This window comes from Nicotiana tabacum, chromosome 11 (genome assembly GCF_000715075.1).
Source record: "Nicotiana tabacum cultivar K326 chromosome 11, ASM71507v2, whole genome shotgun sequence".
Classification (NCBI taxonomy): domain Eukaryota; kingdom Viridiplantae; phylum Streptophyta; class Magnoliopsida; order Solanales; family Solanaceae; genus Nicotiana; species Nicotiana tabacum.
The window spans coordinates 19,361,182-19,381,354 of record NC_134090.1 but is presented as its reverse complement, the minus strand read 5'-3'; the positions used below and the strand labels follow the sequence as shown (position 1 = coordinate 19,381,354).

The window sequence follows — 20,173 nt, the reverse complement described above, 5'->3', positions numbered from 1 at the left end:
TGATGTTTCTGATCCCCCCGCCGGTCCTCTAGTGATTTGGACACAGATATTTCACTATTTTTAGTTTTAAAAGAGTAGAAAATTTAGCCTCCCTCTATAAGGGGGCGTTTGTTTGAAAATTTGCAAAAACTAAGTTTTTGAACAACTCTTGTTTGAGGGGTTTTTCGTGAAAAGGGCTAATTTTTATTTTTGCAGAGTACACGTGTATCTTTGTAGTGATCTTAATAAAATGACAAGTTCGTATAGCCACAAAAATCTTATAACGTGTTTTAGTAAACTGTATTTATAAAATAATTCTGGAAATATAAATGAACATAAACAGAAATGAATATAAACAGAAGTGAACAACGAAATAACAGAAAATCAATTCGAGCTCACTGAATTCACAGTGTTTCCTTAAGGAATTTAATCCCCTCCTAGTACCCAAGGTTATGGAATATTTCATCACAGGATAGAACGAATTACACACTGGTGTAGTGGCACTTCAAAACCCAGTGTTTCAACGAACACAAAGTTTGGTAGCAAATCACACTTACTATTGCTTTGTTTGATGCTAAAAGTACGCAGAAGAAGAAGAAGAGAAACTCAGAAAATCGTAGTCAAATTCTGAGCAGAATAGTGTTGTATTTATAGCCAAAGTTGGGCTGAAATCTAAAGAGGTGCAACTCTTCAGAATGGTTGTTTCTGCAAAACGGCCACAGCATAAATGGCTATTTACTCAACAATAAAGAGGGAAAACTGAAGAGGGCAGTTAATTTTCCGTTTCCAAAACAGAAAAAACGGATTGGAGGATTTAATATTAATATTTATTTGAATATTAATATTCTGTTATTAAAACAAATATTTAATAACATTTCTGTTAATATTTTACTATTAACAAATAAATTTGGTCCAAACAGTTAATCAATCAATCATTTGACCGAAGCCGGAGCCAAAGTCGTGTGACGACGACGACGACACGAGGCTTGCCTTCTTCTCAACTCTTTAAGAGCTAGAAGAAGAGCAATTGCTTATATACCCATAAAAAACCTCTTCCTCTTCCAATATGGGACAATATCCATTTACCAAGAGGGGAAACTTAAAATTTCACTCAAAAATTTCATTTCCCTCCATTTCTCATTCACCCTCTTTTAAGTATTTAATATATTAATTAAATACATAAAAAACCCAACATTTAGTATCATAAATTTCAACATTTTTTCTTTCTTTTTAAAACTTCGTATTCAATTAAATAGCATCACACATAAAATGAAACTGAGGGATTTAGTACAATATTTTGAACTCTTCAAAGAAGTCTTTCACCTCAAACTCTACGACATGATCAATACTTTGACTAACTTCACCCACAAAAAAAAAAAATGTTTCTGAGAAAATAGTTTTTTATTTCACAATGCCTTCAAATATTTATTTGAGAAAATAGTTTTTTATTTCACAATGCCTTCAAATATTTATTTGAAATTAATCAAGTTGTGCAACTCGTAGATGGCAAGAGTTATATTATAGTGGGAACTCATGATGCTGGCGCATGATAAAAATGGATAGAGATATATGATAATAGGCATAGCAACTAGTAAGTCGAGGTTGATATTTTCAGCTTTTCTGGCAAAATTCTTTTGCTTTTCTCTTTGTAAATATAAAAAGTTATATTGTGCAATATTATTCTATGTAACTTAGGAGAACCACTAGGAATATAGAGAAATATTCTTTATTTTTGCTTGCTTCAGCAAGCATCACCGGAGCCATGATTACAGATTTCGAGATCTTAGCCCTTTTAAATTATTAAGTTTTAAATAAATAATTAATACATAATGTTACGATCCAAAAATTACAAGTCGTGATGGCACCTAACTCAACCCGCTAGGTAAGCCAACTAACAGAAAATCATAACCCAACTGAGGTTATAAGAGAAAAGAGAATAGATAACTGAGCATTTACGAATTTACCAAGACATGATAGTACGAATCACGAGCTTCTAAGATTTGGAATTTCAAAACTGATACAAATAAATACACGTTCTGTTTGAAGGTCGCATAAACAGATTAGCAATAATCTACACTACCAAGGACAAATAGCAGCTATACCCAAACGCACGAACATCTTCCGAATCAACACCCGACGTCACCAGCAACTCCGCTCCAAAATCTGCACGGAACGTGCAGAAGTGCAGTTTCAGTACAACCGACCCCATGTACTGGTAAGTATTTTGTCTAACCTCGCCGAGATAGTGACGAGGCTTTTAGTTGAAAGATGTTTATTGTTATAACTTGTACATTAGACTAACAGTATAGGCAGTTCAAAACATAACAGATAAAAGTACCGTATACAATTCTGCGAGACATCAGCAATTACTAGCAGGAATCACAGTAGAAGATTTACAATCCTTCCTGGTATGAGAAGTGTATCCAAGATATCAAGTCAAATGGCGCGGTAACACCCTTCGTACTTTTATCTCATCCTCACCATATATAAATAAATTTATGTGAAAAATCAATTAGCACGGCAACACCATTCGTGCATTCAACTCATCCTTCCCAAATGTATGTATAGCAGAACCAACCAGATGACCCAAATACGATAACAGGAATTACAAAGTAGGAAATACACAAGTAACAACAATGGACGGGGATATACATATGGGCAATAGTAAAAGACTAGGCGGAGAGTACGTGAGTAAATAACAACCAATAGGAAAACAAGTATCAACTTCAATTAACTAGCATAGTGGAGGCCTAAGTACAAATATAGCAAACAAGAAGGAAACACAAGATCTTTACAAGCTAACAAGTAAGGGCATGAATGACTAGCACGGTGGAAGGCTTATACTAAGGTGCAACAGAATAGATACAACATGAGTATAGTTATAAAAGCAGGAAATAGGCATGGTATTTGCAAGTTAAGCAAGTAGAAAGTATGAGCAACACAACAACAATTGAGATGGAGATTATGACAAAACAATGGTAATAAATCACATCAAATCCATAATTATGACAATAACAGTAAAGACAAGAACATATACATGGAAGACTGATATCAAACATAATGCATGTCCCTCATCCTCTCTTGTACGGAAACACTCATCGTGCCATGACCTCATTATAACATACAATAATAACGATATCACCCTTCGTGCTTTTACTCTCGTTCTCACCATAGAAATCAACAGAAATGGCATGGCATCACCCTTCGTACTTTTACTCTCAATAATGTGGCACGGCATCACCCTTCGTGATTTTACACAAAATAATATGGCACGATATCATCCTTCGTGCTTTTACTCTCAATGATATGGCACGGCATCACCCTTCGTGCTTTACTCTCCCTCACATGATAATGTATAAACAATGGCACGACATCACCCTTCGTGTTTTACACTCTTCCTTACCAAGCATACAAGAAGCACAAATAACATCAAGGAGAGTATTTTAATAGATATTTCAAACAAATCTCAATCACATCTTTCCAAATCAACAATGATTCAACAACCGTCGAGAACCATATTATTCAATTTCTTTCACAATTCTTACAATGATCCACAACACAAGCATAGAGTCTAGTATCTCATGAATATGGGTCGTAGTAATGTAATAATGATTTCTCACAGAGATGACCGAATTTGACACATCAATGTATTCTCAAATTCTCAAAATTCTACCAAATTCGATCAAGTTATATTGGGCTAATTCTTGATTACTAACATTTTATACTACGTTCTTAACATCGGTAAATCAAGTGAAGCATGAAGCAAGGAAATTACGTAATCCTACAAGACACAATTATAGCACAATCAATCCCCGAGCATGATCAATCCTGGCACATACATATACGCTCGTCACCTCATATATATCACCCCCACTTGTAGCAAACAATGACAAATAGGAGGAAAAATTTCCTCAATAAAGTTAGGCAAAATACTTACCTTGAACAAGCCAATAACAATATCGAGCAAGCCAAGTGATGCTCCAAAAATGCCATCACGTACGTAGTGACCTCCGAACGACTCAAAACTAGCCAAAAAAAAACTCAAATACATCAAATAAAGCCCAAGGAAACAATTCCAAATGATAAAGATCAAATCCTAAATCAAATCCCAAATCCGGCCAAAAATCACACCCAACCCCACGCCTCGGAACCAGATAAAACTCACAAAATCTGATAACACATTCAATTACAAGTCCAACCATACTAGTTTCACTCAATTCCGACTCCAAATCGATGTTCAAAACTCAAAAATTCATATTATGAAACTTTAGGCCAAAACCCCCAATTTCCTCTTTAAAATTCATCAACCAAAAGTTAAAATCAAAGATAGATTCATAGAATATAACCAAACTGAGTAGAGAACATTTGCCCCAATTTATATGGTAAAAATCGCCTCAAACATTTCCCAATTCTGAGTTCCCCAACTCAAAATATGTTAAATGAACAAAACTCTCATTTTAACACTGTTCTACCTTGTTTATTGTGCCAAATAATCTCGAAACTCGCTTTTGATGCTTTCAATGGATTCTTTGTGAAATTTTAGTCAAGTTAGGCTTTTAAATCACTCCATTTGACCTTATATTGAAGGAGATATGTTAGTTTTAATATTTGGAAATAGTGCAGATTTTTAAATACGAAATCAATGGCAATTTCGTAATTAATTTGATAAATCTGGCAACTCAATGCTTAGTAAAATGACCCTATAAACTCCTCATACGATGTCCAAATTCGACGATTTTTTTTTTGCTATGGTTCCGTAGTTACGATACGGGTCTAATACTTCAATAAAAACATAAATTGGAGTTTATTTGCTTAATGTACTATCATTTATGCTTGAAGAAACAACGTCGAAAAAAACAAAAAAAGAGCGCAACACAACCCAAACCTATCAGACACTCATCCGAGCCCCTCGGGACCACGTCCAACATATCAACAAGTCCATAATATATCACGGACTTACTCGAGGCTTCAAAACACACATAACAACATCGAAACGACGAATCACACCTCAATCCAAAAATCAATAAACTTGAAACTTCAAACTTCCACAATTGATGCTGAAACCCATCAAATCACGACCGATTGACCTTAAATTTTGCACACAAGTCATATTTGACATTACAGGCTTGTTCCAACTTTCGAAATTGAAATCCGACCCCGATATCAAAAGTCCACTCCCGGCCAAACTTCTCAAAAATCCAACTTTCGCCATTTCAATACTAATTCAACTACGGACCTCCAAATTACAATTCGGACGCACTCCTAAGTCCAAAATCACCCAAGGGGGCTAATGGAACTGACGAAACTCCATCCCGAGGTCAAATACTAAAAAGTCAAACTCGGTTAATTCTTCCAACTTAGAACTTAAATTTTGAAGTTCATTCTTCCAAATCAATTCCGGATAACTTGAAAACTCATACCGGCGATATACGCAAGTCATAATACATCATGCGGAGATATTCAAGCCGTTAAAATACCGAGCGAAATACAAATGCTTAAAACGACCAGTCGGGTCGTTACAAAATAATTTTTTAAAATAAATACGAAGTTTGCACGACCCGCAACTTAAACTCTAACCCATCGCCAAATGCCTTTTCCTATGAGTATTAGTACTTATTTCCTGACCAAATTAAAAGATCATAGTTTCAATTTTTACTTGCTACGTTCAATTTTTTTCTCAGCTCAACACTACAAAAATATGCATATTATACATACATACAACTTTTTTGGAAATTATAAAAAAAAAAAAAAAACACATCTAACATAGTTTAAAGATCCATTGCAATATTTTATCAACCTTTTTCAGGGGGTGACGAGGCTTAGCTAGAGGAAGAAAGGATGTGTTGAATATTCCCTTATTACTTACTAATTAATAAGACAAAGTTTGATCCATTTTTCTAATGATCATTGACCTAATATTTTGGAAAAAAAGTGAATGTAAGATTCTTGTTTTATCTTTTAGTAGTACTATATATTAAAGAGACTCATTTGATATGAGTTCATGAGTTAACGAATTTCTTGGTAATTTCCTTCCTTTTGGAAGCCATTAACGGTCCATTTTCTTAACCAAATAAAAGGGAAAAAATGCACCTCGCCATACAAAGTACTCTATATTTACGCATATTTACCCTAAAAATTGAATAACAATTAAATTTGTAAGTAATTTTAAGAATACGTAGATTAAATTGATACAAAGTGATAAATTGAATCGAAAAAGTATGATAAAGTAACTCGAAGCTGCGTGAATTGAACAATAACGACCTTGAGAGGAGAAGCACCCTGAGACGGAATATCCTTCCAGTAGTGCCAAGACACAATTGAGTATGAACTTAAAGAGAAAATGACAATATATTGCTTCTGAATGCGTATGTTCTTCCTTGATTTGTGCCGCAATTTTCGTCGTGAAGGCCGACCGGTCATGAGTGTTGCGGCCTTCTATTATTCGTCCTGGCAGTGTTTCCTCGAGCTCATCGGGGTCAGGGTCGATACCGGAGTTATGGATTTGATGTTCTTGAGGACAGGCACTCTGATTTTGTATCCCAGGTCGATGGAATCCGGGGTCGATCTTCAACTCTTCATGTTTCTATCCCGTTATGTTATTTATTAGTCGAGTCCGATTTTGACCGTATATAGATAGTCTCCTCATTTTTCAGAGAGTAAACGATGAGAAATGATATGAGCTCCCGATTCTCGTCTCGATCCTCCGTGTCAGAAATGATAAAATAAACAAAATGTCCTGTCGGTTATGTCTTAGTGGCATTAAATGCTAGTCAGTCAATGGTCGTCCACTCCTGGTTTTGAACCGTCATTCGAAAATTATATATATCTCCTTCTTCATTCATTCAAACTTTACATTCAAACCTTCTATACTCTTATTTTCAAAAACCTTTATATTTCTTAGCACTTGTACTCAGATTTCGTGAGATCTTTGCAAGAATTCTCACCAGTCACTTCAAACCCCTAAGTGTACCCTTTTAACTTCTTCTTGTTCGTCTTTATTCAAAAAAAGAAAAATGGTGAAAACCTCTAAGATAGTTCCACAAAAGGAAACTGTCTCTTCGTCACGGCCGATTGACGAGGAACCAGCGACGGAACCTCCTCTTGAAGTGTTTATTTCCGGCGGGTGATCGACCGGTGCTAATTTCAAGGTCGAGAAAACCTCCTCGGTACTGGGTTGATGCGAGCCGGTCTCGAGATATATATGCTCGATCACCGATAGTTTCCTCTCCATGGTCAAGGAGGATTGCAACTGGGTGGATAAGCACATAATGGTACCTACGCCCAAGGAAGCGACTACTACCCACATGGAAGGTTTTTCAAGTATTTACACTTATCCCTTCACGTTAGGCCCCTTAGACTCGGTCATCATCTTCTTCTATAAGAGATATGAAGTGACCCTTGGTCAAATCCATCCCTCTTTCTGGAGGATAGTAATTCTCCTCCGCTTCTACGTAAGCAAAATCAAGGGGCTTCTCTTCACCATCGATCACCTCATGCATTTGTATAGTCCCCGACTCTATCGAGGGGGATTACTAAAACTTGCCTGTCGGGCCACTAATGCTCCATTCTCGAGTATAGATGAGGATTGGTGTCACGACCCAAACCGATGGGCCGCGACGGGTGCCTGAGTCTTACCTGTCAAACACCCCTAAGAACGTGTCTAAGATATGGACCTGAATAACATCTGCTACATTACGAATATAACATACGTGAAAGAAACCTGCCATCAAGGCATATGTACGTATACAGGCAGAATACAGTGGGCGAGCCGACAAGGCTGCTATAGACAACTGTACATCCAAAACTGAAAGTCGTCAAGGCCACATACAACCCAACTAGACATACCGTCTACAGACTTCTAATAGAAATATAACTGTACAAAGACGGGACTGAGCCACATCATACCCATACATATACATATATATATATATATATACATACACATGCATATATATATATATATATATATATATATATATATATATATATATATATATATCTAAATATAACGTACCAACACAAAAGGCAGCTCCGGATCAAGTAGAGCACGCCAACTCTCGCTGATCAAGAATCCTAAGAAGGGGGAACGTCAGCTTGCCTACCTACACCTGCGGGCATGAAACGCAGGCTCCGTGAAATAGGGCGTCAGTACAAAAAATGTACTGAGTATGTAAGGCATGAAAATAAGTACGTAAAAGACATAGATGAAACATGGAATACAGAAATACCTTTAAATCTGAATAACTCTGTAAATTTTGAAACGTTTATAATATCATGCACATACGTATTAATGTCGTGACATGCATAGGTATGGGTGTACATAATGTCATCAAGCCACTGAGGGCATCCCATCATATCATCTCGGCCATTGTGGGCAACATCATCAACATATACCAACTAATCATGTGGTGGTACGTATATAACACCATAACCTCTTCCCATTTTTCATATACATATACATACATATATATGCGTATATAATGTTGTTGAAACATATTTCGGCCACTGTGGGCAACATCATCATCATATACCAGTTGATCAGGTGGTGGTGCGTATATAACGCCGTAACCTTTTTCCATATCCCATATACATATATTTACATATATACGCGTATATAACGTCATCTAGTCATGGGTCAATGCACATGTATAAATGAGTGAAATGCATGAAAAATACATAATAATCTCGATATTCCTTCCGGATAAACTTTTCCAACTGCGTATTATTTTGAAACCCATGAACAGAAGATAATAATAATTCTCATGGGGAATCAAGAATATAGACACCCCTACTATTTCTATGAATAGAGTAATTTATAGAAAACTGTGTATTTGCTTGTTTCTTCAGTATAATTTGGACCATGCCAAAAGAAAAAAGGGAGGGCCTTAACATACCTGGAGTAGGAAAAAATTTCGTATACTATTCTTGACGAGAATTACACCGTACTCTTCTAGAATCGCAAAACTCCACGCTACTAGTATTCCAACAAATCCTTTTTTTTTTTGGAACGAAAACTATCTTCTGTGTTTAACATTTTCTTGAATCTTTAAGAATGAAATATTTCTAATCTTTCTCATGTATTTGGACTTAAGAATGAGTGAAGATAAGAAAGTATTTAATATTTTCTTGAATCATTTTAAGAAGGAAATGTTTCTGATCTCATTTGAACCTAAGAATGAAATGAAGACGAGACTTATTCAAGTCTTATTATTTGTTAGATTTTAATTTGACTTATAAGTTGCCACATGACATAGATGACTTATGAGTCATTCTTGCCTTGTGGCATTTGTGCCACATTTTTGGAGTTACTTAATTAACTTTTGTACGCTTATTAGTTAATCGGGTAATGTCTCATTACCCGGTAATTAATCAATTACCCGCATAATTTAAAAATTGCCCCAGATAACTTAAAATTCTATTTATTTTTAAAAATATTTCATATATACTTTATATATTATACTACTGTGGCCATATGGTACCTTGTATAGTACTAGTTCATAATTATCGAGTATTGTCACTCGACCCATATTTTATTCCAAATTGTCCACTTTCAACGAAACTCGTTTTCTTTAATCCGTGTACTCCTTTATCCTTCATAACACTTATTTATCACTTGTTAAAAATAACGTAAATACGTTAACGTCAAGATGATCTCATCCCCGAGTCCACGTCGGTTAACCGAAGACGAAACTTTTAACGTACGAAAACGCGAGATGTAACATCCTCCCCCCTTAGAAACATTCATCCTCGAATGTTCAACTCCCCGTGATCTATATAACTTCGGAAAGATCATCTCTGTAACAACACCACTACCAACTCTTCCCGTAGAAGCTTAATAACCCAACACAAGAATTTGTACACGTACCTTATGATTATGATGTCTCAGTCGGACCCTTATCCGGGGGAGGAAATAAGTAGGGATATTTAGACTTCATGTCTTCCTCGGCCTCCCAAGTCATTTATTCTAACTTTTTGCTCCTCCAAAGTACTTTCACAGAGGCTACCTCCTTATTCCATAGCTTGCGGATTTGTCGGTCTAGAATGGCAACCGAAATTTCCTCGTATGACAAATCCTCTATAATTTGTACATCATTTGTGGGCACACTCGGGTAAGATCGTCGATGCACTTCCGTAACATAGATACATGAAAAATCAGATGGACAGACTCCAATTTCGAGGGCAATTATAACTCATAAGCTACTCAGCCCACTCTCCGAATGATCCTATAAGACCCAATATACCATGGGCTAAGTTTGCCTTTCTTGCCAAACCTCATCACACCCTTCATAAGCAACATTTTTAAGAATACCCAATCATCAACCCCGAACTTTAAGTCTCATCCCCGCATGTCAGAATATGACTTCTAATGACTCTGAGCTGTCAATAGTCGATCCCGGATGAGCCTTACTTTTTCTATGGCTTGTTGAACCAGGTCTGGCCCGTGTAATCTAGATTCTCCAACATCAAACCACCCTATAGGTGACCTACATTTCCGTCCATAAAGAGCTTCGTATGGAGCCATTTGAATGTTGGAATGGTAGCTCTTACTATACGCGAACGCAATAAGCGGCAGATGATCATCCTAGCTACTTTTGAAGTCTATTACACAAGCTCGTGGCATATCCTCCAGTGTCTAAATAGTACGCTCAGTCTGTCCGTCTGTTTAGGGATGAAATGAAGTATTAAAACTTACTTGAGTCCCCAATCCCTTTTGGAAGGACCTCCAGAAGTTAGCTGTAAACTGAGCTCCTCTATCCGAGATAATAGATACAGGGACAACATGTAGTCATATTATCTCCTTGATATAAAGCCTTGCATAATCTTATGAGGAATATGTAGTTCTAACGGGCAGAAAATGGGCTGACTTTGTGAGCCTATCAAAAATCACCCATATCGAATCGAACTTACGCTGGGTACGAGGTAAGCCTACGATGAAGTCCATATTGATTACTTCCCATTTCCAAGTCGGAATCTCCATAGCTTGCAATAACCCACCGGGTTTTTGATGCTCGATTTTAACCTGCTGACAGTTAAGACACCGAGCATCAAACTTTGCTATATTCTTTTTCATTCTGTCCCACCAATACACTTCCCTGATATCATGATATATCTTTGTTTCTCCTAGATGGATAGAATAATGAGAATAGTGAGTTTCTCTCATAACCTGTTGACGCAGCCCTGCAACATTAGGTACACATATTCATCCTCGATATTTGAGGACCACGTCTTCTGTAATTTCAAACAGTATCTTCTCCTTCTGAAGGGTGGTATCCCTATAATGAACTAACACATGATCCTCGTACTGGCATTCCTTTACTTCAGTTACTAAAGAGGATGTTGCCGTATCCTAAAGAGTAATTCCAATATCACTTGAGTCTAGTAACCGAACTCCAAGACTAGCTAGTTGATGAACCTCATAGGCTATTCCTCTCGTTTTTGGCCGTAAATACGATAGGCTACCCATAGGTCTATGGCTGAGGGCACCGGCTACTACATTCGTCTTCCCCGGATGGTATAAAATGTCAACGTCATAGTCTTTAAGTAGCTCCAACCATCTCCTTTGACGTAGATTCAATTCCTTTTGCTTGAAGATATACTGGAGGCTCCTATGGTCCGTATAGATATCAATATGAATGCCATACAAGTAGTGCCTCACATCTTTAGTGCATGAATCACCGCATCTAAATCTAAATTGTAGGTCAGGTAGTTCTTCTCGTGCTTACTTAGTTGTCCAGAAGCATAAGCTACAACCTTACTAAGCTGTATCAGCACACGCTCCAATCCCACACTTGAGGCATCACAATAGATAACATAACCATCGGTTCCCTCTGGAAGCGTTAGAACCGGTGCTGAAGTTAATATGTCCTTCAATGCCCGGAAACTCTGTTTGGTTACATAACCATCGGTTCCCTTCTGAGTTAACTTTCATGGGTATCCTAATTTTTTTACAATTAGGGAAATTCCCCTATTCGGAGGCCCAAATTTCATCCTTTATCCATCACAATTACGCCCTTATCCTACTACCAGGGCAGCATTTCATCTATTCCTAATGTTACCAGTCTTAGACTCCTTTGAGTTCATGCAGGCCATATTGAGCCTTCTATAACTTAGAGAAGCTATCATCTCTCTCATGAGCTTAACCCCAAGGACTTATCCATCCTTGTCACTTTTTCACTCATCTTTTCTTATCCTTGCTCCTGTCTTCCTAGAACCTTGTCACTCTACCATACTTTAGCTTGCGACCTACACATATCTATTTTATACTTATTCGCTAACTTTCTTAAACCTGCTTGCACTATAGATTTCCGTATGTTATTCTGGAACATCAAGCAAGACACCACATACCATTTTGGTCAAAGGCGCTTAGAAGAGAAGAAAATTCTATTACAAGTTTATTGTAATAACCTGCCAAAAAAGAAAAAACTACGAACCTTCATCGGTGTTATGGGTCTAGGAAAAGTCTTCACTATCTCAGTCTCTTGTGTATCCACTCGGATGTCCTTACCCGAAATAATATGCCCAAGGAAAGCTACAGAGTTCATATTTAGAAAATTTTGCATACAACTTCCCTTCTTGTAGAATTCTAAGCACAGTACACAGATGATCTGCATGCTCAGCCTCTGAACAAGAATATACCAATATATCGTCAATAAATACAACTACAAATAGATAAAAAAAAAAGCATGCACATACAGTTCATTAAATCTATGAATATTGTTGGGGCATTGGTCAGACTGAACGACAGAACCCGAAACTTACACTGCCCATATCTAGTCCTGAATGCAGCAAAAAGCCTAATGAATGATTTCAAAAAGATGATCCTAATACCTGATTTGCTCTTTCAAAATGGGGAAAATATTTGAATATTTCACCAAAAGCAATAAAGGGGGGAAATTTTGGGGGGAAATATTTTTTTGGGTTATTTTAGAGCACACTTGGAAAGTGTTGCTTTTAGAATATAAAATTAGCACGCTCCGAAAACGTTTCCATATGAATGAATTGTTAGGATATACTATAAACCATGCGTATTGTTATAGTATACTTTATGGAATAATTGTTTATTTATTTATTTAATTCAATAAAATTTTATTTTAAATAGATCATGTATTTGTTTGTGTGTACATTGCTTATATAGTAGATGATTTAGTGTATAGAGTTTAGCTTATACACGGAAGATTAAATCATCGGTTCCTATAAGTCATAAAGTTTATGTTCACAATCTAATGATGGAATTGGACAAGCCATCAGAATGGTTGTAGCACAAGATTCAATATAATTTATCTTGATTATGGGAATGGTCTAATTCCAACTTCTTGTGTTAGTACATTTTGTATGTATTGAACGGATCAAGTAGAAATATGTATTTTATACTAACTTGATAAAATAATTTCTCTAGTCCATTCAATGTACTTATACTCTTAATCTTGATATAATTATTATTAGTTGTGTATATCATTTATTGTTTTGATTTATTAAAAGGCGAGATTATTTCGTGGGTCAATAAGCCTGGTGAGTTGGACAATAATGATATACATTGGCGAAGTAATAATTAGTTGATAGAATCCATGTCTCGATTTTTTTGAGATTGATGATACCCCTTTATGAAAACTTATAAGTTTCCATGTGTAAACCCGGCCGGTGGATTTTGTATCCGACACATGAAATAAGTTAAGTGAAAGTCTAAAGGAAGTAATCAATAAATTAAATTATCAGTAATTTGATTTGATTGGTTAGTATCTGAATCTTAGCATGGTGAATTAAATAGGGTTTTATAGAAGAATTTCGAAATTGAACTAAGGAGTGCCAATACGAATTTTTAGTGGAATAATTCGAAATTTATTATGGTAGAAATTAATTTCAAATTTCGAAATTAATTTCATAATACGAAGCCTTGTTAATTCTGTGGTCCCTACTGTGCATGAATAATAGGAAATAAAGGAAATCTTTCCTTAGTGGAAGAAGAAAACCTAACAGGTTTTGGAAAAGTGTTTTGACCTAAAAACCGCAGCTATATATACATGATATATAGCTGGTCGTTTTTTTGACACGGAACAAACACACATTTTTCTTCCTTGAATTTCGCCCACCCGAAGTTCTCTATTTTCCGGTTTTTATTTGGGTAACACAGTTGAAGACTGTGGAAGGTCGCTGAGATCTTGCAATTCTGGAACTGGAGAAGGGTATCGATTTGCTTTGTTCACGCTTCAAGAGGTAACTCGTATAATCTTCGTATGTGCTAATTGTTTAATTCACACGTGAATAAGATTCTGTGATTGCTTCTACTGTGATATATATATTCCAACAATTGGTATCAGAGCCTACTCACATCTAATTAAATGATTAGGATGAACAATAAAATAAGCATCATGTTAATATGCAAATTTTGAATTACCTGCAAAGATTAGTCTTGAATTCTGTAAAACTGCATTGTTTTTAACATGAATATTTGTTCTGAGTATTATGATTATTCTGAAAATCATGTAATATTTGCTTATGGTCTATGATATTTGATTAGAATAATATGAAAATTACATTGTTCCATGAAAAATGCAAAAATCACTATTTGGCCGAAATTAAGCCAGAAAATCGGAGGTCAAATATTGACGGACTCCGATTGACCTGAAACTTGGCAGGTCCATGCGAAACGGCCCAGTGAGCAATAATCATCGGCTAAATCCCATGATCTATGTCGTTTTTTGGGCATTCGGGGTCATTTAGATGGGTTTTTGGACGTTTTATTGATTTTCTGAAAAAAATTCAAAATTTTTTGAGTTGTTTTTAATCTAGTGGTGGTAGGGATCGTTTCCTATGTACTACAGGGTTAAAATACTAGTGATATAATGTTTTACATGTTGACGTAGGTCTTCTTCCATATCGGATAAACTCATTATGGATAATCACTAAGGTATACTAGTTGTTAATTACTTGTATTCACTCTCCATCTGAGTATGCACGTTGGTTCAATGGAGCTAGTATATATATATTGAATGTTGATATTCACTTGACTTAAATTAACAGTTTACTCTCCATCTGAGTATGGCCTGTCTAAATTCATGGAGTGAATAACCTGTCATTATATATGTATATTGCAAGAATAGTTTTTTTCCCATCGAAATTTGTTGTTCAAGGTGCATAGATTATATATATGTAGTGTGTTTTGAGTTTTAATATTCAAATAAACATGACTGATTTTGATCTATTTAATGAAATTGTCTCCCAGATTAACAATGACTGCTTTCAATCCCCTTACTGCTATTCTTACTCAAAAACAAACTTGAGGGTCCGAATTATGTTGATTGGAAATGAAACTTGGACATTATCCTAATCGCTGAAGAGTACAAATTTGTGCTCGATGAGGTGTGTCCAGAAAAACTTGGAGATAATGCTACAGATGATGAATAAAAGGTTTAACATAAATGGGTCAAGGCTGATGAAATGACGCGGTGTTAAATTCTGGCATCTATGTCAAATGTTCTGCAACATCAGCATCAGTCAATGGAGTCTGCTTATGACATTCTGGAAAATCTCAAAGAAATGTTTGGAGATCAGAATCATGCGGCTAAGCAGACTGCCATGAAAGCTCTTTTGAATACCAAAATGGTTGAAGGTTCATCGGTTAGGGACCATGTTCTGAAGATGATGAGTCTTCTGAATGAACTGGAGGTCCTTGGAGCTAACATTGATAAGGATACGCAGGTTAAAATGATCTTGTAGACTCTGCCTGACAGTTTTTAGTAGTTTCGCCTGAATTATAACATGAACAAAATGGATTTGTCACTTGCGAAATTTCTGAATGAGCTGCAGTCGGCGGAGACTATTATCAAGCAACAAGCTCCTTCTATGGCATTGAATTTTGAGACAGGTTCTGCTTCTAAACCGAGAGGCGGTCAGAAGAAGAAAAAGACTCAAAAACCCTCTGTTGGTGGCGCAACTGCTGGTGTGAAGAAGGCTAAGGGCAAGTGTTATCACTGCAAGTAGCCTGGGCATCATAAGAAGCAATGTCCGACTTATCTGGCCAAGCTGAAAAATAAACCAGGTGATTTACATCTACTTGTTGTTGAAACTCTTTTAGCGGTTGTTTCTACCATGTCATGGTTTGTAGATTCGGGAGCCACTAATCATGTCTGCACTTATTTGTAGGGGTTTCAGGTAACGCGATGGCTAAGTAGAGGAGAAATCAATGTTTATCAAGCAGATGGTTCGTCAGCCCCAGCATTAGCAATAGGAAATATTAGTATTTCGTTTGGTAGTGGTAGAGTTTTAGCTTTAAAAGACACATTATATATACCTTCCGTTAGAAGGAATTTAATGTCGGTTTCTAGCGCTATGAGAGATGGTTATGACATTAATTTTCATGATATTGATAAATGTGTTATTACTCATAATAAACGTTATCTCTATTCGGCTACATTGATTAATGGTCTTTTTGTTGTTGACTCTATTCCTAAACCGTTACAACCTATAGAACTGAATTATGTTGATTTACCAAGTAAGAGAAAACGTTCTTCTGAATTGAGTGAAACATATTTATGGCATTTGCGTTTGGGTCATATAAATCTAAACAAAATTTAAAGGTTGGTCAAGGATGGACCTTTAAGTTCATTGAAAGTGGAGGCACTACCAACTTGTGAATCTTGTTTAGAAGGAAAAATGACAAAACGAAATTTCCCCTCAAAAGGAAATAGAGCAAGCGATAAATTAGAGTTAATTCATTCCGATTTGTGTGGTCCAATGAATGTCCAAGCAAGAGGTGGTTTTGAGTATTTTGTGACTTTCACAGATGATTACTCAAAATATGGATATATTTATTTGTTGCGTCGAAAGTCTGAACGTTTTGAAAAGTTCAAAGAATTCAAGACAGAGACTGAAAAGCGACATAATAAACTTATCAAGACACTACGATCTGATCTTTGTGGTGAGTATCTCTCTACGGATTTCATTGGTTATTTATCAGAATGTGAAATTACATCTCAATTATCTGCACCTGGAACTCCATAACAAAAAGGTGTAGTTGAAAGAAGAAATATGACTCTTATGGAAATGGTTAGATTAATGATGAGTTATTCCGATTTGCCTTCGTCCTTTTGGGGACATGCCTTAGAAACGGCGAATTACGTTCTGAACTTAGTTCCTTCAAAGTCAGAACCTTTGACCCCTACAGAATTGTGGACTGGGCGCAAGCCTAGTCTGCAGCATATTCGAGTTTGGGGTTGTCCGGCACATGTGCTGAAAGGGAAAATAGATAAATTGGAGGCAAGAACGGATGTATGCGTGTTTGTAGGTTATCTAAAAGGGGCGAAAGGTGGTTTATTCTATTATCCTAAAGAGAAAAAGGTAATTGTTAGCACAAATGCCAAGTTTCTGGAAGAGGACTATTTTGATGAACCATGTTCCTAGAAGTAAACTCGTTTTACGGGAACTTAGCAAAGGAATGGAAACTCAGTCATCTGAAAAACAAAACGACCATATCCAAACCCCAGAAGTCGATTTTGACATACCATTGCATTTTAGTAGTGGGAGAAATGTCAATAGACTTAATATCCCGCAAGAACAAGTGCCCGAAGTCATACTACCACAAAGTAGTGGGAGTCATGTTGAGCAGACTGCACAACAGGAAGAAGTCGTTGACATCCCCGTGGATAGCATGGAGACTCAGGTTCCTGATGATGATATGGTTCAACCACAAAATCAAAATGATGTAGTTGCAACTGATGTAGTGTGTAGCCGTAGTGGGAAGGAAATAAGACAGCTAGTTCGTTATACGCTCTTGGAAGAATCATATGATAGAATCCCTGAGAAGCCTACCTCTGAACCTGTCAATTACGACCAAGCACTACATGATAAGAATGCCGATAAGTGGGCTGCTGCTATGAAATCAGAGATGGAGTCTATGTACGCTAATCAAGTCTGGGATCTTGTAGAACCAGCTGATGGGGTTAAACCCATTGGATGCAAGTGGATCTATAAGAAAAAGAGAGGTGTAGACGAAAAAGTACAAACTTTTAAAGCAAGGCTTGTAGCGAAAGGGTTTACTCATAAAGAAAGGATCGATTATGAGGAAACCTTCTCACCGGTAGCCATGCTTAAGTCTATAAGGATTCTCTTATCCATTACTGCTCATTATGATTATGAGATTTGGAAAATGGATGTCAAGACAGCTTTCCTTAATGGAAGTCTTGATGAGGGCATCTATGTGATGCAACCAGACTGTTTCATAGAAAGTGGCAAAGAGCACATGTTGTGTAAGCTTAAAAGGTCTATTTATGGACTAAAACATGCATCTAGGGCATGGAACACTTGTTTTGATAAGGCAATTAAAACTTTTGGTTTTGATCAGTATCTTAACGAATCTTGTGTATACAAAAAATGGGATGGGGACAAAGTGTCGTTTTTAATCTTGTATGTATATGACATATTGCTCATAGGAAATAATGTGGGCATGTTGGATTCGGTTAAACAATGGTTGTCCGCGCACTTCGATATGAAAGATTTGGGAGAAGCGGCTCATATCCTTGGGAGCTCTTGCGAGATCGCAAGAAAAGGATATTAGGCTTATCCCAGGCTCTTTATATTGATACAATACTATCCAGGTTTAGCATGTATGATTCCAAGAAAGGATTTCTTCCTTTCAGGCATGGAGTTTCTCTATCTAAAGATCAGTCTCTTAAAACTGATAAAGAGATAGAAAAGATGAAGGTGGTCCCCTATGCATCTGCTGTGGGGAGTCTGATGTATGCTATGTTATGTACTAGACCTGATATCTGCTTTGCCGTTTGCGTTGTTAGCAGATTTCAGTCTAATCCTGGAAGAGAGCATTGGACAGCGGTTAAGCATATAATCAAGTACCTGAACAAGACTAGGGATTACATGCTAGTTTACCATTCAGATGAACTTGTGCCTATTTGGTACACTGATTCGGATTTCCAATCAGATAAAGATTCTAGAAAGTCTACCTCAGGAAATGTGTTTACTCTGGAGGTGGAGCCATAAGTTGGAGAAGCATCAAGCAAACTTGTGTTGCTGATTCCACCATGGAAGCCGAATATGTAGCTGCCTCTGAGGCATCCAAAGAGGCGGTTTGGCTCGGGAACTTCCTAAGAGAGTTGAATGTGGTTCCCTCGATTCAAGCACCAATAACACTTTATTGTGATAATAGTGGTGCGGTTGCAAATTCAAAGGAGTCGCGAAGCCATAAAAGAGCAAAGCACATTGAGCGTAAATATCATTTAATTCGTGAGATAGTGCAAAGAGGGGATGTAGTAGTCACCAAGATTGCGTCGGAGAACAACTTGGCGGACCCGTTTACTAAGAGCTTACCACAGAAGACTTTTGATAGGCATGTAGACGGAATGGGTGTCAGAATTGTAGACGCATGGTTATGAGTCTAAGTGGGAGATTGTTAGGATATACTATAAACCATGTGTATTGTTATAATATACTTTATAGAACAATTGTTTATTTATTTATTCAATTCAATAAAATTTTATTTTAAATAGATCATGTATTTGTTTGTGTGTACATTGCTTATATAGTAGATGATTTAGTGTATAGAGTTTAGCTTATACACGGAAGATTAAATCATCGGTTCCTATAAGTCATAAAGTTTATGTTCACAATCTAATGATGAAATTGGACAAGCCATTGGAATGGTTGTAGCACAAGATTAAATATAATTTATCTTGATTATGGGAATGGTCTAATTCCAACTTCTTGTGCTAGTACATTTTGTATGTATTGAACGGATCAAGTAGAGATAGGTATTTTATACTGACTTGATAAAATAATTTCTCTAGTCCATTCAATGTACTTATACTCTTAATCTTGATATAATTATTAGTTGTGTATATCATTTATTGTTTTGATTTATTAAAAGGCGAGATTCTTTCGTGGGTCAATAAGCCTGGTGAGTTGGACAATAATGATATACATTGGCGAAGTAATGATTAGTTGATAGAATCTATGTCTCGGTTTTCTTGAGATTGATGATACTCCTTTATGAAAACTTACAAGTTTTCATGTGTAAACCCGGCCGGTGGATTTTGTATCCGACACATGAAATAAGTTAAGTGAAAGTCTAAAGGAAATAATCAATAAATTAAATTGTCAGTAATTTAATTTGATTGGTTAGTATCTGAATCTTAGCATGGAGAATTAAATAAGGTTTTATGGAAGAATTTCGAAATTGAACTAAGGA

General features: G+C 36.4%; 1 protein-coding gene across 1 annotated transcript; it reads left to right on the top strand.

The window, feature by feature from the left end:
• Positions 1-15,441: 15,441 nt before the first annotated feature.
• LOC142165761 (uncharacterized) lies at positions 15,442-15,957 on the top strand. Its single transcript, XM_075224133.1, has 2 exons — positions 15,442-15,675; positions 15,784-15,957. The coding sequence occupies exons 1-2, from the start codon at positions 15,442-15,444 to the stop codon at positions 15,955-15,957; spliced, it is 408 nt and encodes a 135-aa protein (XP_075080234.1).
• Positions 15,958-20,173: the final 4,216 nt, after the last annotated feature.

What these genes read in the sequence shown, in the direction of transcription:
- LOC142165761 (XM_075224133.1), top strand. Translation starts at nt 15,442, where the DNA reads ATGTCAAATGTTCTGCAACATCAGCATCAGTCAATGGAGTCTGCTTAT. An exon ending in ACATTGATAAGGATACGCAG is followed by an intron (nt 15,676 to 15,783) that starts GTTAAAATGATC and finishes AATGAGCTGCAG; the next exon opens with TCGGCGGAGACTATTATCAA.